The sequence below is a fragment of the Neomonachus schauinslandi genome, chromosome 1 (assembly GCF_002201575.2).
Source record: "Neomonachus schauinslandi chromosome 1, ASM220157v2, whole genome shotgun sequence".
Classification (NCBI taxonomy): domain Eukaryota; kingdom Metazoa; phylum Chordata; class Mammalia; order Carnivora; family Phocidae; genus Neomonachus; species Neomonachus schauinslandi.
Genome location: NC_058403.1, coordinates 190,025,069 through 190,047,111, shown reverse-complemented (window position 1 = coordinate 190,047,111; position 22,043 = coordinate 190,025,069). Strand labels below are relative to the sequence as shown.

The following is a 22,043-nucleotide window of genomic DNA, read 5'->3' as shown; positions in this document are numbered from 1 at the left end:
TTCTTTCTAAACCAACCAACAATCTGGAATTACTCCCTTACAAGAAGGAGAAAACCAATCCCAGGTATAACTAAGATGTGTCTTCCCTGTGCTTGGTTAACCTGCAACAAAATCAAGAGCATTCCCACTTGTCTGTTGACCAAAAAGTCTTAAGTCTTACTTCCTGCAGTGTCCTCGTGCCTAACACAGGGTAAAGTTCAATAAGTATCAGTTGACTGAAAGAGTCACGAATGATTTCATGAATGCACTAAAGAATGAACAGATGAACTCATTAATTCTACAGTGATAAATATTTCCTTGATAGAATTTATATAGATCTGGCCAGCAAATGCATCACTTTCCTTTGCCAAATAAAGGTGAAGAAAATAGTTTAGATGTATTGATTTTAGTCTTCAGTAGAAGACTCCAACTGGTAAACTGGTATTTTGAGGCGTGTGGGCAGTAAAAGAAATTCATTTATAGAACTAGAAGAGGAAAAATCAGTCTTCTGCTCAGGAAAAAAAACCACAATAAACACCTTCAGTTCCCTGCATGACTTCTACAAAGTTAACCACAAGCTGGCATTTTGATGATTGAAGACAAGCCCATGGCTCAGTTTCAAATGCTTCACCATCAATACTAACCATGAGTGTTGTTTGCCAAGAAACCACCTGCTCATATGGGCTCAACTCTCCCCATAAAATGATCTACATATAGCAGTGTTAAACTAGACAGCAGGGTGGAGGAAGACATACAAGCCATGAGATTTCTCCTGGATCCTTCATTCTTCTGGCATTTTTCAAAAGTTACCCAAGAACCTAAGTATCAATCAGATGACATAAAAAGTTTATGCACAGTCAACATCAAGGGAAAAAGTCAACATACTACCTTTTCTTCACAGAGAATGAGCATCAGACACAACTGAGAAAATAAGGAGGAAGAAAAACAGCTTCTGCTATTCAAACCTGGAGCATATAACCAGATCAAAGAGAAGCTTGATGCAATTATGTAAGTCATTTGGGGAAAAACTCAATTAGCTGGGAACGGAAGCCCGGATGGAACTTCCTAACCAAGACTATTTACATAATTTTTAGGTGGACAGACCTAGGCTACATTTTAGGAAAAAAAATCATAAGCAAAAGTATTTATGAACAATTATTTTCTGGTGACTTTTTACCACAAATAATCTCAGTCAAAATAGAGCTACTGATAAACTGCAAAATTTTAAAGGCAGTTGAGATATAAACTTTGTCAATATCACAAATTTACTCTTTGCATGCACAACTACGGTTTCCCCTCCCTCCCTTCCTTCCCTCCTTTCCTCCTTTCCTTCTTTCTTTCCTTTCCTCCCTCCCTTCCTTCCTTCCTTTCTTCCCTCCTCTCCTTCTTTCTTTCTTTTCTTTCCTCCCTCCCTTCCTTCCTTCCTTTTCTTTCTTTTGAACCATGGGTGACTCAGAAGGAATATGCTTCTAGATATATATATTTAAAGGTTGCATATACGTTTGCTTAACTGACGCACACATGACGGAGACAAAATAACTTTCCTTCTCCAATGCTCACAGCCTGTTCAGATCTGCATTTGATAACAGTATGGTTTTATCTATTTGCTTTTCTTTGGTGCCCATGAATGGAAGCAGAACAAAAAAAGAGCACAGGAATCTGAACCACAAAAATAGTAATTTAACATTTTTCATACTAACATTAAAATAGCAAGTGTCCACAGGCATTTTTTATTGTATTTATCTTACTGCTTGCTCTGGAGTATGAGATGGTCTTTGTAACTAGAAAATACTGGACATCAATAGTGCCCCTCAATGGAGAATCATGTTAAAATCATGGAGAATCATATTAAAGTAAACTATGATCCATTTGTTTTATGCAATAATAAGCAGTAGTCAAAAAAATAAGACATATCCTTTAATAAGTGAATGGATAAACTGTGGTACAGCCATACAATGAAATACAATTTCAGTGATAAAAAAGGAGTTCTCAAGCCACAAAAAAGACATGGAGGAAACTTAAATTTATATTACTAAGTGAAAGAAACCAGTCTGAAGAGGCTACATACTGTATGACATTCTGGAAAAGGCAAAACTGTGGCGACAGTAAAAAGATCAGTGGTTGCCAGGGGCTGGGGGAGGGAGGGATGAATAGGCTGAGCACAGGATTTTCAGGGCAGTGAAACTATTCTGTAAGATGCTATAATGGTGGATATTCGTCATCACACCTTTGTCAAAAGCCACAGAAGGTACAACATCGAGTGAAGTCTAATGTAAACTATGGACTTTGGGTAATGATCCTGTGTCAGTGTAGGTTCATTGACAATAACAAAGGTACCACTCTGGTGGAAGATGTTGATCATGTGGGAGAGGGATCTGCATGTGTAGGGTGGGAGCATGTACGGAAACTCTCTGTACTCTCTGCTCAATTTTGTTGTAAATCTAAAACTGCTCTTAAACAATAAAGGCTATTTAAAAGGAGAAAAAAACAAATTGCAAAGTAAAATAAAAAATGGCAACACCTATGCCTGTAAAAAGCTACCACAAGCTAATTTTTATATCTCTATCTATATGTCTAACTAGGTCTAAATACCTGGAAGGAGACTAAACTGATAACCAGGATTATACCTGAGGAGACACGTGGAACCAGGGCATCATCAAGGGGCTGTTAGTTCTATTGCTGTTGTTTGATTTTTTTTTAATGATGGAAATGTGTGCAGAATTACTTGTGTATAAAAAATAAAATTGTTTTTCTCTTTAAAATATTCATTTCATATTTTACGCTAAAGAGGTCCAAAGTTAATTTCAAATATAATGACATTCTATCCCTAAATACTTTAGAATTCATCTCTAACAAATAAAAACATTTTTCTACACTAAGACTATTTTTTCTAATAACAGAAGAAGCAGAAAAGATCTTCTACTAAAATACTGGGGTGACTCAATTAATATATTTCTTTTTTTAAAGATTTATTTATTTGAGAGAGAGAGAGTGCACAGGTGTATACAAGTGCACCTGAGCGGGGGGGGGGGGGGGCTGGGGGGCAGAGGGAAAGAATCTGAAGCAGACTCCCCACTGAGCACAAGCCCGAGGTAGGGCTCAATCTCATGACCCTGAGATGACAATCAGAGCGGAAATCAAGAGTCTGATGCTCAACCGATTGAGCCACCCAGGCACCCCTCAATTAATCTATTTCAAAAAGCTAAGGTGATATCAAAGAAAAACCTATATCCAAGTGTTGAGAATTGATTTAATGGTTATTGCAAGGTTTTCCTAAAAACATTATCATCATTATTCCAGCCCCTTACTTCTATACAACATTTTACATTCTCTCCTTTAAAACACTTACAACCTCACACACCAACAGGCCAAAATCAATTGTATTTGTTGCAGTTTTTACTTCAGTCATTTGAATTACAAAAGTAATACAATGCAAAAGACCTATCAAAGCAGATCGAGTGTCGTAACCAAGAATTCCTAATTTAGAATTCTCAGCCCCCCAAGAAGTGCATGGACAAAATTCAGGGCATCTGTGCACTTGGATGGAAAAAAAATACATCTTTAGTTTCATTAACAGCTGAAATCTAGCATTTTCTTCCAGTGTAAATGAAGGCGACAGATCACAGAAGCATTAGCAGACCTGTGACTTTGTCACCATAGAAATCAATATATTTTCAAACCACAGAGTGGCTGGTGCAGATATTTCAAAATATCATCTAGTAGAAGGTGTATTAGTTATTGGACTTATTGCCAGATCTTGTTACTTAAAGCATTAATTAAGAAGCACATGTGTAACTCTTACCACAAATGTGTAATTTAAAGATTTTGATAGCTGCATTTCAATATAACTGGGTTTTGTTGTCATCTTATGTATTTAATTTTAGGCACATAGAGATGGCCTTCTAGAGGGCAGGGGAATTCATAGGTTTCCCAAGGTGCCAAAGGTCAAGAACCCAGGAACTGAAGCTCCCCGTCTCATAATTCCATCCTCCAAAAAGCCACTGTCCACAATGCAGTGCATGCTCTTCCATTTGCTTATTCCTTCACGTGGACAAATATATAAAAACATTTAGGAACATAATTTATATTTTATGTGCTCTGTCATTGTGTTTTACATTATAGAATTTGGATATTTTTGCTGTTTCCAGCCTTTGGCTATTATTTAAAAATGCTGTAATAAGACTCCTTGCATATATCTTTTTTAAAAAAAAATTCGCTATCAGTTCTATTTACGGATTGCTTGTGCCAACAATAAATATCCTTAAATTTAACCACAAAGGCAATTTTGTATTATGAAATCAACAGAATGACAGCTAGTATTTTCATACTTACTGTGGGCCAGGTCCTAAGTGTTTTACATGAACTAACTCATTTTAAGCCTCACAACCCTAAGGTGGGGCACTGTTTCGATTTCAGTTTACAGGTGAGGAAACCGAGGTACAGAGCAGTGTTCAGTCTCTAAGCTCCCATAGTGTGATTCTCATGACAAATTCAAACAAACAGGTGTTCTCAGAGCATGAGAAGTCTCATTTAACATGGGTCCCATCAATGTCACTTTGAAGGGAGTAGTAAATGATGATTGACACTTTGTTACATCAATTACCTTCTGAGAGTGTGTCCTGAAGCTCCTTAGAATTTCATTGTCACTGTACATTTCAAGAGGTAGATCAAAGATCACAGTGATTATCACAACCCACCACGTAATAATCAATTAGGCCAAAGGCTAGACCGAATGTGTCTAGTGTCAACAACGAGCACATTTGCCATTAGAGATGGTAGTAAAACCTTGCACACAACATAGGGTCTCCACTACACTAAGCCCAAGCAATTTCACAGCCAGCGACAGCAGATCATAAATCCAAAATAGAACACACATGCCAACAGGTTAAATATAAGCATACATTCATGAAGACCCAATCTCAGTGCAGGCCTGGTCTCCTCGGCGATAAGAGCCTTATGAAACTCTCCCAGGTAATTCATCAAGGCCCCATGCTGGCCAGGGCAAGGCTAATCTCTCTTTCCCAGTTAGCAAGTTCCAGAACAGACCAAGAGAAAGCAAACCGCAGCAATGGTATCTTTTTTAATTATCTGGACTCTGCTGAGCAGAGATAAAATAATCCCTACTGCTATTCCATGTCTGCCTTAACATGTCCTAGCAATGAGACGTCATTTAGGTTAATCGAGACAAGAAAGCTCTGTCCCCTTTCTATATCCATTCTTGTGCTTTGAGCATCCATGGAACAGGGTAAATCATCAGAAAGCACAGGCAACAAAAATGTCATAAACCTCAAAGGTGCTTTGCCAATAAGAAGAGACGAATGTCCTATACGTCATCTTCTACCAGAAGCTACCAAGCTAAATGTTTTCATCTTCTTCCCGGCCTGGAGGCAGTGTGGGGAGGCTGTGGAATCCAACCATCTTGGGCTTGAACCTACAATAAGCTGGGACTTTGAGCAAATTGCTTATCTGTCTGAGGCTCAGTTTCTTCATCTTCAAAAGGGTATGCTAACACCTGGGGTGACAGGCAGTTGTGTGGATTAAGTGGATCTTATCCCACCCCAGTCATGGTTCAGCCCCATCTCTACCAGTCACAAGAGGGGCCTGGACCCCGCCAGGGGTTACAGGAGGGCTCTTCCCAAAGAGGCAGTATAAGCAAATACCCCATACAAAGTCATGTACTTAGCAAGGGACCAGCAATACAGTTGAAAGAGAAATGGGCCAGAGCAACCTGAGAAAAATCTCTACTCTGAGTTTCTGAACAAGACTCACCTGCTCTGAACTGAATTTCCACATCTCACTTCCAGAAGGGGTACAGACTTGTTCATGGGTTTAAAAGTATTTGTACCCTTTCAACCAGGAATTTCATATTTTATCCATTTTATCCTCCTGATATAAGATTACACAGATATTCTTAAATGCCTGCCACTATTATTTATAATAGTGAAAAGTTATAATTTATCTAAATATCCAATGACAGATTAGTTAAAAAAAAATTGGTGCATCATGTGACAAAGTACTGTATGGTTATTAAAAATAACGTTCTTAAAGAATATTTTAGGATGTGGTGACATGATCTCAATGTAGTAAGTAAAAAATTCAGGATTAATTAGTATGTGTTATGATCACAATTTTTAAAAAATTGTTTATTAAAAAATAAACTTAAGTATACATGCTACTTAGGGATACATGTGTGTAGCAAGTTTATAGACAGGCAAGGCAACAATAAACATTAAACTCAGCAGAGCAAGGGGTTCTGCTTTGCTGTTAAGAGCACATTTCCTCAGTTGCATTGGTAGCTACATTTTATATTATCCTCAGTGCATTTTGTATGTCTGCAATATTCATGATGAGAAATTTTCAAGTGTGTATATAATGCCAAGAAGGTAATACATCAAAATGTAGCTGCTGTTTTGAGGTGGGATTATTAATGACCTCTCTTATTCACAGTGTCCAAATTTTCTACAAAGAACATGTATTCCTTTTCATCTTTTACACTGTTGTTATCATTGGAAACTATTTTTATGCCCACCCCAGAACTCATTTGTTTTTTAAGAGAGGATCCTTGGTGCTAAGCAGTGCCCTCTATCAGGAGCAAACCTGACTTTTCCACCACCCTGTTTCCTGGGACACCATGAACCCTGGCTCTTCACTCAGGCATCTCTCCCCCGTTAGAAGTTAAACCAGAAAAGTGCAGTGGTGGAAGCAATGTCCCTGAAACCATCCCACTCACATCCTCTGACGTGAGAAGAGATTTGTAGGCGGCTGCTAGGAGCATTCTCCACTCTGCAATTTGTTCTCAAAAGTACAGGTGGCCTTTTTTTTTTTTTTCTGGAATATTTTGTGTTCTATCCTGCCAGGAAGCTGGGGGCTCAGCCAGTGGCTTGGGTAAAGTGGTGGGAAAAATCAGAGAACAATTATAGCATCAACTAGCATGGACATTCCATCACCACTTATTTTCACCAAGTGCTGGGGGTGGAGGGTGGGAGAATAATTCTTTGGAGGTACATCACCATGCCTTAAGACCCTTCCAATTCCCTTTTTAAGAAGGAACTCTTAACATGGGTCTTGGCTGAGCTCATGGGGCCCATGAAATCACACATCAATCTTGTAAAATTTTCTGGAGCCCAGATTCCCAAAAGAGTCCATGACCCCCTAAACAATGTAAGATCCCTGTCTGTAAGAATAAGCTCTTTTCTTAGCTTACGCACTTCTATTTGGTCTCTAAGCCCAAGTTCAGTAGGAGGTTAGAAGGAAAACTCCCTTCCAGGCACCTATCAGAATCGTCATTTGAGGCTTTAAAGTAAAGCAAGATGTCAGTAGGAATGTTTGGTGTTATCACTCACACACCCTGAGGGGCTCTATACATACTTTTTAATCAAAGGGGGAAGACTTCATCTGTGTTAACATCTCCCAACTCTATGTGACAGATATATTTCTTTAATAGGGCTGTATGTGTTAAATTCTACTACCCATTAGGAGGGTTCACTGTTTTTTTTGTTTTTAAAAACTAATCAAGCAATAAGTACATACTAAGAGCTCATTGTGCATGCAGCAATGGGCTGGACCACAATGGAAACTTGACCATGATCCCCTAGGGACCCCTTCCCTTCATCTAGTAACTTCTTGTTGAAAGCACACATCTGATGAATATCTTTCCACTTATTAAATGGAATCAAAATTGAGAGTTACTAATATTACTTTCCCAAGCCCTCACATCCTCCCATATGAGTCATCAGTCAGAACCCACCTTCTTTTCAGATACTTTCCACGACACATAGAAACAGGCTCAAGCAACTCTTCAGTAATGCTGCTGGTTAGTTAAGGGACTGTGACTACTGGATATCAACCATTTTAAAGCATCTTCAAGTAGCCTACAAAGGCCATTTATTTATTAGAACAATTCATTTATTGGACTCAACTACTTATTTAGACACTGTTGCCTTCATGGTAAAACATCTCTCATGAGTGGCTTCACCCACCACTTCATTCAATTCAATGTACCTCCACTGAGTGCTGGTTAGGTGTGAGGGACTAAAAATCATTTACACTTCTTCTGAGGCCCTGGCTGGATCTGTCACACATCCTGTCATTTCCAGATGACTGGGATTGTGAGTGAACCTGGAACACACCAGTTTTCATGTCTTCCAACAGCTTCTAGGAGTCTAGGATCTTTCTAACTTTTACAATTATTATAATACCATGTGACAATATTTGGAGGAAACTCTGCTGAGGTTCTAGAATCTGTCTACCAAGATTCAGGAAAAATGCCAGGCAAATTAGAGAGGAGTCTGGCCATAGCTGAATCCCTAAACATAAAGGTAGATTTCTTTTCTATACAAGTCTCTTTATTATGACAAAACATGATATGAGAGGGTTAAAAAAGAGAGAGAAATATCCTTTGCAGCTGCACCAAGAGAAAAGAAGTCAGATTGTTGATTATATGAGACTTAAGTGATCTTAAGAGAAGGCAAGGTTATTGATGTCAATCAGCATAAAAACCAATCACAATTCATAATTGCAAATAATCCTTACATATAAGAGAGGTTCGTGGTTTTTTATTAAAAAAAAGTCTAGAGACATGTTTTCCTGAAAAATAAATATAATAAAATGTAGTTGAAGAAATATGTTTGATGAGATGTGATCTTAGATTAAAGTCTTGCCTAAATCACTACATCTCCCTGGGCTTCTACTCTTCATTTTCAAAGTGTGAGGGCAACTATATGTTGGATAAGAGCTCTTTCATTTTGGAAAGTCAATGATCCTAATAATTACCACAGAATTAAAAACATTGAAACGCACAAAAAAACTTGTTGCTGCTAAGGGAAGTTTCATAGACTTCACCTGTCAATAATAAAACATTCAGTGAGTAAAGTAAAACCCAGAAGAACATCATTTTTTGTCCTGTTACCATGGTATCCAAGTAAACTGGTCCAACGCCATCAATCTGATGGTCTAAAGACTGGAACAAATACCATATGGTGAGAAAAAGATGCCCAAGTACATTAATTAGATGCCAGCTCAGGATCACTCCATCATGGCAATTTGCATCACACAAAATTCTGCAATAATTAAAAATAACTAAAAGCATTGTTTAGACTGATAAATAAATGTTGTCAGATGAGAACCCCATGATCCATGTTCAACAAAGTTTCAAATTTTCACAATGGCTTTAGAGGACTTGATCTCAAACCTCTTTTTTTAACAAATGAGGAAACTGAGGCTCAGAGAGGAGAAGCAACTTGCCAAGGTTGCACTGTTAGTTACAAGCAGAGCCAGGACCATGACTCAGCTCTTCACTCTTAGCATAAAAGCTTTCTCATCTCACAACAATGGCATCAGTGGTTTCTGTGGAGAAAGACCAGAGCCTAAAGTTGGATGGATCCACCACACACAATGAGCGCACTCCAAGGAAGTGCACAAGATGAATGGACGTGGGGAGCCCAAGAGGACCTGAATATCCATCCCCCAGCCCTTGAGTAATGAGTGCATCAGAGGCCCAGGTTGGCTTCCCAGTCGTGTTGCTGGGGAAACAAAGAGGCCATACAAAGAAAGCTGCTGAAATTAAGCACCCAGGACATAGCCCCCCAAATTCAAGTAAGCTCTTTACCTCTATCAGCACCAGCACTCGACTACCATGTCATTAAACATCTTTTGTAAACTTCTGCTTTTCAAGAAAAATACAGCAAGGCTCACATTTGGTGGGTGTCTAGTATGTACCAGGCAATTGTGCTTGGTATCTCACTTTTATTGTTTTATTTGATCCTCACAACAATCTTGTTAGGTGAAGTCTTTTCATCTCTATTTTCCAGATGAGAAAACAGATATAAGGAAAGGTGTCACATTAATGGTAAATGTAGAATCTTGATTCAAATGAAGATCTGTTAAACCCCAAGTCACTCACTCTGTCATGCAGCTGGAGACTTCTCCCAGCACTGGCTGCCTGAGTTGGGCCAACTTATTAACTTCCATGAAAGGGGGACAAACATCTGACCATGTTCTGGAACCAGCCTCTAAAACGGCACCGTGGCATTCATCTAGATTCTACTCAGATGCACTGATTTCATAATTCATTTTATGAGAGAAAAAAACATGAGCAATAAACAACTTGGCTTAGAAGCGTAAGTTGGCCACTCAGCTTTCTCCAGTCAAATGAAATGTTTAAAAGAGTTCTCCCCAAGTCACAACTTCCATTGTCAGGAGCTGGAAGCCCCCTTAAAGCACATGGCATGTTAACAAATAGATTTAGAGATTAGAGGTGCTCTCATGGGAGAGACAATAGGAAGCACTGTACTTACACTTATGTCGAGACTACAAAGGCTAACAGCATCCTCATCTTGGGTGCTCTGCTTGCGTTTTCGCTGCAAAACAAATGATAAACAAAGTTCAGTGTAGACAGGGATTATGGCTTTGATTAAGGAAAGGGAAAAAAAAAGGAATCAATTGAACGGCACATGTAATCCTTGTCACTTCTATCATGTTTCCCCAAAACTTTAACCAACCTATGTAAATGAACAATTCTAAGAAAGCCTAAGAAATCACAGGAAGCTTTATAAACTCTAAGGTAATTGGTAAGGTATTGTTCTTATTCCTGCTGCTACAATTTGTTTCTTTTTGTATTTCCTTTTTTCCTAAATATCTCTATATATCCAGGCTCAGAAATTTAGATACAAAGTTCAGATTCTAACTTGGGAGAAGAAACTAGCCTGGAAAGAAAATCAAATTCACTTAAAGATCTTTCATTTTTAGAGCTCTTTGTACTTGGGTAATTTCAATTTGTCCTAAACCTCATCTAGGGTCCTAATATAATCACAGAACCAGAAAGCTGGAACAAACCTTAGACATCATCTCCAACCTTCCTATTATATAGCCATAAACACCAAGAAAAATCATTACTTGAACGGAAGAAAATTGAATTTGAAATGACCTTATGACCAAGGAAGTCTGCCAGGTTAGATGTGGAAAATATATTTTCTTCCTTATAAAAAGAAAAGAAACTCCATCTACAAACCATAAAAAAGCTCATCAGAGATACATTCTCCTCTCTTCTATATCCCAGCTCAACCAACCAGGGAAGTATTGCTTGAGTCCCTAATTTGTGACTTGCTAAGTCTCCTGATCCTACTTGGCAGAAACCTACTAAAGGACCAGAATCACTGGCATGCAGTTCCCATGGAGTCCAGAGACATCTGGAGTCTTCAATCCCTAAAGAAGCTCACCTCTTCCTCCTCTATCATATTCTGAGCAGGAGAGACAGACAGACAGTGGAAAGTGACCAGAGCCATCCTTGTCTATCTCACTATAATTGTTCTATTATTTTGCTTCAGTTCAAGGAAGATTTGTTGAGCATCTACCACGAGCCTGGACCTTCATTTGCTCCTGGGACTGCAAAGACCAGCAGCACCCATAGTTAAAGAACTCACATTCTTGAAGAGGGACTGACTCTAAAGGAATGAACTATAATGCAGTAAAATCCAAACATCCTAAGAAAGTCACATCACTTTTCTCAGTTACCCCTTCTCAATTCTTAAGGTGGGGGTGATGACATTAGCTTCTATTCTCAAAGGGAGAGGAAAAAAATAAGGTGATGCATTTTAGAACTCAGCAGAGCACCTGGTACACAATGGGTGCTCAAAACATGGGTCTGAAGCTCTGGAAGCACAGGGAGGAGTAATCAGTTTGGCTTCAGCAGGGGTTGGGGAGGTATTCTCAGAGGAGACATTTGAAGAGGCCAGGAGGTAAATAAGTTTGCCAAACATATTGGGAGGGGACTAGGGCCTCTTGCTTCAGAGCCAGCTACCTAGATCTTTAGAACCCCACAGGTGCACCTGGGAGATAAACAATTTGTTCAAAGTTACATGGCTATAGAATCCAGGATTCTAATTCCTGGGGCAGAACCCTTCACACACATCACGTAAAGCATACTTGGCAAACAGGTTACAACTCATTTGCTCTCCGGAATGTCTGGTAGTATCTGCTGGGAAGGCTGCAATGTGAAGGACTACATAGCACAGCAAATGGGAGAATGCTTCAATCAGTCAGTAACATGTGTGGGGTGTACGAGAGGGGAAGAGCTGCTGCCCAGGACAGCCCCTGCCCTTCCTGAGTCTGGCCACTCTTGCCTTGAGAGGCTAGTGTTATACCTGGGATCTTGGGAACTGCCATGAGGGGCTGAGGCTCTGGGATGTTATCTCTAATGTGGAAATAATGTCTACAGGGTCAGGCTGTCATGAGGATCATAGATAATATGAATATGGCAGCTGGAACGAGGCCTGATATACAGTAGGTGCACAATAAATGGCAGTTCCTGTCATGTGTTACCCAAACTGTAAGCCACACAGATATATGCTGCTACCCGGTATTGTCCGATTAGAGAACTTTGGGGTGCTACAATTCCATTCCTACAGCTCTGCAATTTTGTCAAGGCTACACATTAATGGTAACCTGTTACCCCAAGAAGCCCACCCTGGGGAAGGAGAGGGGATAATAAGAGTTTTTTTCCCCATAGGCATGCAGCCCTCTCCAGACCAACTCAACACATTACCCAGCACCTAGTCTCCAGAGCCCTCCTGGCCCCAGACACTTCCACATGCCTCAAGTGTCAAATCCAGAAGACAAATGTCCTCTAGCTGCCTTTTTAATTACGCCATGGCCAGTTAATCTGGGATAGAATGATCTCCTTAAGAAACCCACACATTTTACAAAATGAAAGCTGAATGGATTATCAACGTGGATTTTTTTTTCAATTTCTGTTACAGGGGTTGGTCAAGGACCACTGCAGCAATGGAGAAGGAGCCTGATATTTAAATTCTGAGCCTGAAGCAAAAATTTCACAAAGTATCGCTTGGTCATTTGTTCACTTGCTTTATGGCCACTGAGCACTTTTGATGTGCAAAGCCCTGCTGTGGGTCTGGAGAGACAGCGGTGAATGAGCCAGTTGTGCTCCTTGCCCACTAATTGGGAGTAACAAGAAAATAAAATAATTACTGATTATGATCTCTGCTGTGAATGAGTCAGATGCTGAGACGGAGACTAGCAAAGGAGACCTAGTTTAGAATGATAATTTAATTTAATATTTTGTTTTCTGGTTTTTGGTTGACCTTCTCATCAGACATAAGCCCATGAAGGCAGGACTTGTCGGTCCAGGTCACATTTCAGAAGCTGGTACCGTATCTGGTGTATGGCTGACACCCCTTACAACAGTATTTGATTGTTTTGTTGATGCCCTTGGTCTTGCTCCCTCTGAGAAGTTTGTCTTCACCAATTACCCAATTCCAAGAGGGGCACAGGTAGAGGGAGTGGAGGGGACCAAATGGGCACCCCTTCAATCAGACTGGCCAGCCCAGTCAACTCAGGTGATGAAGGGTATGCAGGTCCCATGCATGTGCTGCATATCCCATGTGGGAGCTTCTAAATTCCACCTAGGAATTTCTAAATTATTGGAGAGCTGAGCTCATAACAATGATCTAAAGAACAGTCCATGGAAGAAATCACCAGTGGGAAATTTAAATTCTGGAGACACAGACTAATGAGCATCTCAGAAAGTAGAGGGCGTGGCAGGACACTGCACTCATTTTGAACTTCACCAAAATGATTGATATTGACAATAATCAGCTTTAGCCTATTAAACACTCACTACATGCCGATCACAGAACTAAATCTTCATATGCGTGATCTGATTTGATCCTCACTACCACCTCAGGAGGTGGGCAGGAATAAATATTATCTCCATTTTGCAGAGGAGGAGATGGAGGCTCAGAGAAGGGCAAGGATTTGCCCAAAGTTCTATAATTAGCAAGGGGCAGAGCCTAGATTCATTGGGCTCCAAGCTATGTGTTTCCCCACTGCACTGTTCTGTCCCAGACTCTGGAAGGGCACATCATACAGAGATGGTCTAAGAAAGTGTTGAGCACAAGGAGTTTGGGAGGAAACACCTTTATAACCTATTCTACTAAAGAATTGGCCTTGGGGCACTGGGTGACTCAGTCGCTTAGGTGTCCAACTCTTGATTTCGGCTCAGGTCACGATCTCAGGATTGTGAGACAGAGCCCCACATCTGGCTCCGTGCTGGGTGTGGAGCCTGCTTAAGATTCTCTCTCTTTCTCCCTCTGCCCCTCCCCACTCCCTCTCTAAAAAAGAAAAAAACAAAAACAAAACAAGAATTGGCCTTGAAGATAGTACACCTAGGTAACATTTTGAGGTCCTTTCTAGTTTTAAAACTATCACTGCCTGCTATCAGGTAGGCTATGGATGAGCCAAGTCACCATTTTACTTCCCCTGTGCATCGGAAACCATGGTCAGGTTATGGGGGGAGGGGAGGTTCCTAGGCAGGAAGGACACTGTGTGAACTGTCTGCATTTACACACTTGGCCTCACATGTTCTCATCAGCCAATTGGAGGAGCCATGGAACCACCCTGTTATTCTTGTTAAATTTACTGAAGCGAGTGCACAGTCCACTTCCCTTTCAACCATGAAAACAAAGCACCTTGGGTGCTGCAGTCTACACTGATTTGAGCACATGACTTTAAACCCCAGTGCCCTGTGCAGTGGGTCAATGAATAATTTCTGAATGAGTGACTAAAGGAAAGAATGAATAAAGGAGACCAGTGTTTTTGAGGTGACACCCTTCCCTTCCGCTAACCACCTGGTTACCAAAATTAAATCAAAACCTCAAAAGTAAAGATCACTGAAAGCTGACATGCTTCAACCTCAGATTTCCTTGGGGGACTCAAAACCTGCACATTTAAGCTACAACTCTCGCTTTTCAAATAGGAAAGTTTTTTTTTTTCCCTTACCAGTGAGGGCATTTATTTTCCTTAAAATATGTAGACATGTTAAAAGAAATCATGGCTGTTCAAACATGGGTCCCAGTGGGACACTGGTGACTTCCACTCCTCCTATGAGAAGGAATGTCAGATCTCTTCAAGGGTGAGGCACACCCATGACCAGGGCATCTATATCCAGGCACTGCCCTCAGCAATGGCATGCGGACTTAGTCTCTGTGCTTTAGGAGCAAGGAGTCCAAGTATGTAACATACCTCAGCTGAAAGGGAACAGTCAACTGAACCAAATTATAAGTGAACTTAATGGACACCTGAACCCTTTGTCTGAACACCTGGGTGCCTATGTGGGGCAGGCAGGAAAGGCAGTTACAGAAGGGAATTTATGGGAACAGAGGGTCTGAATGTACTATTTGGTTCCTTAGCCCTGCAGGTTACATATTTGATAAGGCACTTTCTAGAGGTGCTTGGGTGCTGGAAAAACTCTCTCATGCTTCTCAAATCAAAAAACAAGCAGGAGTCCCCACTGTTAATTTGTAAAAGAGCAAAGCCGTTTGTATATTTGGATATGAGGTCTGATGGAAATAGGAGTATGTCTGGATGGATCAAGTGGACTCTGAGACTCACTACTGGTAACACCATCCTGCTATGTTGACCTTAGATCTTCACCTGTGCTCCTTTCAACCCACTTTCATGAAGCATCACTGTTCTTCAGGACACTCAATGGCCATCTCCTTTAGGTTTGGCTACCTTCTAATAGCATAAGGCAGACCACTAAATCTCATTGGTAAATGGTCCGGAAACAACTATTTTTTCTAGTGTTCTGGGTAAGCTCTCCATGGGGAGCACTGACCCTATCCTTAGTTGATCAATGTTCAGAAGAGCTGGTCCAAGGGACGCCTGGATGGCTCAGTCAGTTAAGCGCCCAACTCTTGATTTCGGCTCAGGTCATGATCTCAGGGTTGTGGGACTGAACCCTGCATGGGGCTCTGTGCTCAGCAGGGAGTCTGTTTCTCTCTCTCTCCCTCTGCCCCTCCCAGTGTGCATGCTCTTTCTTCTCTCTTTCTAAAAATCAATCAGTCAATCAATCAATCTTGAAGAAGACGAAGAAGAGGAGGAAGAAGAAGAAGGAGAGAGAGGAGAGGAAGGAGAAGAAGGAGAAGAAGAGGAAGAAGAAGAAGAGGAAGAGGAAGAGGAAGAAGAGGAGGAGGAAGAAGAGGAGGAGGAGGAAGAAGAGTTGGTCCAAGCCTGAATATCTTATCCTACAGGGCTCAGCTTCCATTCTCTCTGGGCTCAAATCTTGGGATCCTTTGAGGTGTTAAGCCTTAGAATTCAAGGAGAATCACTGGGTGCTCTCTAATACATAAGGGAAGGGAAGTGGATGCTGGAACTGGGCACCTGCTATGAGCTAAGCACTGTGCTTAAAGGACTGTTCCAGTTAAGCTTCTCTTTAACCCAGTTTAAATAAGTATTGCTGTGTTCATTTTACAGTGAGGGACACTTGAGCTCACTCAAGGTCACAAAATTAGTAAATACTAAGACAGGGATTTCTTTCTGGGCCAGCCTCATTCCCAAACCACTGACCAGAATTTCTGCCACACAATGCTATTTCTCTTTTTATATCGTTTAAAAACAATATGTGCTCTATTTAAATTAATATATTTAAAATATATCATAAATGTAAACATCTATTTAAAACAATACATGTTTTAAAACAATACAGAGGAATTCTTAATCTCAGGAAACAAACTGAGGGTTGCTAGAGTGGTGGGGGTGGGAGGGATGGGGTGGCTGGGTGATGGACATTGGAGAGGGTATGTGCTATGGTGAGCACTGTGAATTGTGTAAGACTGTTGAATCACAGACCTGTACCTCTGAAACAAATAATACATTATATGTTAAAAAAAAAAGAAGATAGTAGGAAGGGAAAAATGAAGGGGGTGAAATCGGAGGGAGAGATGAACCACCAGAGACTATGGACTCTGAGAAACAAACTGAGGGTTTTAGAGGGGAGGGGGGTAGGGGGATGGGTTAGCCTGGTGATGGGTATTAAAGAGGGCACGTACTGAATGGAGCACTGGGTGTTATACGCAAACAATGAATCCTGGAACACTACATCAAAAACTAATGATGTAATGTATGGTGATTAACATAATGAAATAAAATTAAAAAAAACAATATAGAAAGGCTCACAAGGCATTTACCTACATACCTGATGGAGATTAGGAGCATAAATGAGACAGACCTGAATTTGAAATCCAGCTGCATCATTTGCTATTTGGTGTGATAAAGTTACTTCTTTATCCATTCATCCAACAGTTATTTACTGAGGACCTACTATGGGCAGGCAGTTTCCAAATGTGGGGATCTATAAATGTCTATAAAACACTTCTATAAGCTTTGATTTCTCCATCACAGGGTTATTCCAAGGATTATAGGAGATAAAATACTTTGAACAGGGCCAGGCAAATGGCAAAAGATTAAAACATGGTCGTAATTATTGCTACTATTACTATTACATTATTATTACTATTACAACTGCTGTCACTGCTGTTTTGTTTGTTATTTGACATTGCGAGGTGGGCAGGGTGGGCACCAGAGATGGGGATCCTGCAGGATGGTGGGTGACCGAGCTGGGACACGGCCTGACCCTCCTCGGGCTGCCCACGGCACACGGGGGTCTACGTGGACGCTCTGTGGATACCTCCAGTCACGTCTGCTGAGTTCCCACTCCTCTCACAGAAGACAGGGCAAATGCAAGGCCTGACTTCATTTTAAATGGCTGAGATTGAATTGATTAGTGTTGGAACAGCCCAGTGATTTAATCACAGGGTTTTTCTATTTAATAACCAAGTGACCAGAGCAGCAAAAACGCACTGATGGAGGGAGTGCAGCTCCCGACCTGACAGCAAATGGCCCCTGATTAGTCGTTTGTAATTATTAAATTCAAACCAGATCTCAAACCTTTTTGATTTATCTCTTTGCTGGCAAACAGCTTTGGTGGTTTCAGAGGCTTTAATGCCTCCCTTTCATCTGTGCCTTCTTGGGGGAGAGATTAGCAAAAGGATTTTGTGTTCTTGTACTTGCCCTTAGCTGGAGCTGGACTCACTAAACTCACGTTTGAGCAGGGAATGGATCCACATTCTGTTTCTCCCCTGTCTGAAGCTCCAGGGGTGAGCAAGACACAGGGACCCCTCCTCCATTTTTAATACACTGTTGGCAGGTTTTCCTCCTTATTTCTAAAACATCCTTCTCCAGCACCCAGAAACCCTGAGCCTTTTTTTTCTAGAGTCTTCAATGTGCTCACAGGGTAGCAAACCTGGAAATCAGGGTGCTCTCTGAGCTACAGGTAAATAAATCTTTACTCACATGAAATGTAATTTTTGTATTTAGATGCCATTAACTGTAGTTTGAAGATGTTAAGTGGGCCCTAAAGTCAGACGTGGTGGCTTCACACCCTAGTTATGCCCTTTATTTGTTGTAGAACCTTAAGCACATAATTTCACCTCTCCACACCTGAATTTCCTCATCTATAAAATGGGAATACAAAAGTTACTGTGAGAGTTAACTAGATCAATGTGGGTAAAGGGCTTAGCACAGTGCCTGGCACACAGGAACTGCTCAAGTATTTTTTTTTTAAGACTTTATTTATTTGACAGAGAGACAGAGAAAGAGCACAAGCAGGGGGAGGAGCAGACAGAGGGAGAGGGAGAAGCAGGCTCCCCGCCGAGCAGGGAGCCCGATGCGGGACTCAATCCCAGGACCCTGGGATCATGACCTGAGCCGAAGGCAGATGCTTAACCAACTGAGCCACCCAGGCACCGCAGGAACAGCTCAAGTTCCTAGCCAACTAGGAGAAGCCCCAATTATTGATTTTGGCCATGGAACACCTGGCCCATAGCTTGTTTGGAAGCAGAGATGAAGTCGTCTTGGCCAAGGAAAGGTCCTTCTCTCCCATTGGAAGAAAAACATGTTCAACCAGACAAATGGGAGGAGGGGAGAGCCAGCCAGGGAGCCAGTGCCACCACCACTTAGCAGGGCTGCTAAGCAGCCGGCAGCCAGATTCACCGTCATTCCTCAAACGTAGACCACCTTTCCTTCCAAAACCCTCCCGGCCAGAGGAGCAGGAAAGAAGACAGAAAACTTGTCTACCCAGGGCAGAGGGCTGGCGAGTATATTTTCCAGAAAGATTACCCTAGAAAAACTTCATTATGGGCATCAATTTAGGGTGGGAGAAGGGGTTGTCACTCACACAGATTTTCAACAATAGGATGTGACAAGAATCACAAAATTGAACGAACTGGAGCACTTTTTTTTTTTTAAGATTTTATTTATTTATTTGAAGAGAGAGACACAGCGAGAGAGGGAACACAAGCAGGGGGAGTGGGAGAGGGAGAAGCAGGCTTCCCACCAGGCAGGGAGCCCGATGTGGGGCTCGATCCCAGGACCCTGGGATCATGACCTGAGCCGAAGGCAGACGCTTAACGACTGAGCCACCCAGGTGCCCCTGGAGCACTTTTTTTGACCTTCTAATAATTACTATATTTTATATTTTCTTCTACTGGATCTCAGGTGTACTGAATTGGACTAATCACTGAAGTCCTTGGTTCATAACACATTACAATCACTGGTGCTTCCCCGGCCTGCTTTTATGTGTTTATTCATTTATTTTTAACAGCATAATGAACTCCCATTTATTAAAGTTCTTTGCATATGGAATGGTTTGAAGCCCTTATCAACAAAAATATTATTTATATAGTTCAGGGAATGTCCAAACAATTGCTTAATTTCTAGATAATTACTCTATGTAACTAATCAATTCAGATAGTCTGACTGTACAATTCAGAGTCAAATATGCTTACGGTCCTTGGTAATACTGGGAACCTGATTTTACAAGGAAAGTTCTCCGTTCTTTACTCATTTGTGTTCCTGCCTTTCCCTATCTAGAAAACCCCCGAATGCATCCCATGCATTCTCAAGTAGGTCCCCAACTGCTAACAGGCAAGCATCTCACCATAGGGAGATCAAAGCTTCCCTTTAGCCACTGGTCTCTGGACCATCTACTCCTGGGAGCACCTTGCCACACAAAACAGAGATGAAGAACACTTGGAGAAATGGCTGCACCTGCTAAGATGCTCTGTAAATCCTGAGAACTCATCAGGATAGCCTTTATATAAAGAAAAGTTTCCCTGGCAGAACCATGAGGTACTGTCTATCAGATTAGAACTCCCTCTCTCCTTCCCTTTGCTGGGTTTATAATGACAACTGTCTATTAAGAATCCACTGAATGGGGACGCCTGGGTGGCTCAGTCGGTTAAGCATCTGCCTTTGGCTCAGGTCATGATCCCAGGGTCCTAGGATTGAGTCCTGAGTTGGGCTTCCTGCTCAGCCAGGAGCCTCTTCTCCCTCTGCCTGCTGCTTCCCCTGCTTGTGCGCACGTGCTCGCTCGCTCTCTCTGGCAAATAAATAAATAAAATTTTTAAAAAAGGAATCCACTGAATGCTGGGTACTTTCCATATGTGACATCCAATCTTTACAGCAGTATGAAGAAATGATTACACATGAGGAAGTTGAGGCTTAAAGAGTTTAAATGGCTCATTAAGGCTGTCTGTAAGTGCACAAAACCGAGATTTTTGTATCAGATCCGGCTAACTGTGTAGCCAGTTCGGCCGGCCCACATCCCCCAGGAAGTCACTATTCCCCTGCATTACTGGGCTTTCTACAGGCCAGAAATGCCAGGGATTTATTGCCATCCAGAGCAGCCCCCAACCTGTGATGTACTGGAGTTGATGCGCAAATAGCCCAGCTTCCTAAAGTTTGCAGGGACAACTCTGAGGTGTGGTCTGTCTTGAATGTATACTGGAACCACCCAGGGGTTTAAAAAGCTCTCGTGCCTGGATCCCACCATCCAGGGATTCTGAACATCAGGAGTTTCCAAAGCTCCCCAGGTAATTCTAATGTGCAGCAAAGTTTGAGAACCACTGTCCTACGTAGTGTCCCTAAAGCCCCCAGCAGGATTGAGCCCCAGCTGCCCCCAGAGCTAACCTGTTCCTGATTACTACCTGTTTCAGCTTGCTTCCCTTCCCTGTCTCTTGCCTGCTCCTTCACCGGTGCTTTTGGAAATCAACTTCCCAAATAAACTACTTGCACTTGTATCCGGGTATGTTTCTGTGGGACTGAGCAGAAGGTAAGCTGAATATAGCTCTGTGCTTCTAACACTGGAAGTGTACTAGGAGGCAGGTGAAGTCACAGAGTAAACACAGTCCATCAACTTCACTTTTCAGGAAGCCATGCCAGCTATTATTTATATATTTCAACAAGGAAAGAATGTCAATTTACATGAGATTTTAAAGATAAGTCTGGGAAGAAATTTAAAATCAAGTGACCTTCACATCGATCTTCCCTCATACAAGACACACAAAGGGCTGAGTCCATTTCCCCTCTGATCAGAGGTTAGGAAGTGTCCAGAAGCCAGAGAGAGTCACAGCTCCTCCTTCTCCTAGCTGCATGGTCCACCCACAGTTCTCCTCCAGCAGACAGGAGTCCTGGTAAGACTCTATCAGGGGGCTTCCATATACTTTTACCAAGATCCATGCAGAAGGATGTTTACTGTAGTATTGTTTATAACAGCAAGATACTGGAAACACAATGTCCACCAAAAGAGACTGGTTAAATAAAACTAGGCTATTTGTATAATAAGAAACACAATGTTATTAGATAGAATAGTGTAGAGCCACACAATATATGGAAGGACCTCCAGGATGTATTGAGTTACCAAAATGATAATAATCGAATAATAATAATAATAGAATAATAATAAATAGTATGCATAGCATTTTTCCTGCTGTGTCAAATTCTTAAAATTAAAAGAGAAAAAATACATACTCTCATGTACATACATACATCCTGATATATGTATTAAATTTTTTTCTGTAAGGAAGCACATGAAACTGGGGACAGAGCTAAGCATGTGTATATGTCATTTTATTAATGCTATTATAGGTTATCTGGGTACTGAGACAACTGCCCTTTTGGTGATGGTTGTTTCCTTCTTTACGTATCTCTGTACTAAAGAAAGATGACACAGCTGAAACTGTTTTTTTTTTCTTTAAATAGATATATGTAGGTAGATTGAAATTGGAGGCAACAGAATGAATTCATGGTTATACACCCACACACACATTTCCCTACCCCTATCAACTGAGAGGTGAAAAAGTGTTGATACCCTAGCAGCTCTGAACACACCCAGCACCCAGATCTTGGTTTCTAAATACCATTCTCCACTA

General features: G+C 41.3%; 1 protein-coding gene across 1 annotated transcript in view; it reads right to left on the bottom strand.

Moving 5' to 3' along the window:
* The window catches only part of ARHGEF3 (Rho guanine nucleotide exchange factor 3), a 296,174-nt gene that overhangs the window by 132,265 nt on the left and 141,866 nt on the right, over window positions 1-22,043 (bottom strand). The window contains exon 4 of the mRNA XM_021695012.1: window positions 10,275-10,337. Coding sequence (XP_021550687.1) covers window positions 10,275-10,337 — 63 coding nt within the window. The remainder of the gene's footprint in view (window positions 1-10,274; window positions 10,338-22,043) is intronic.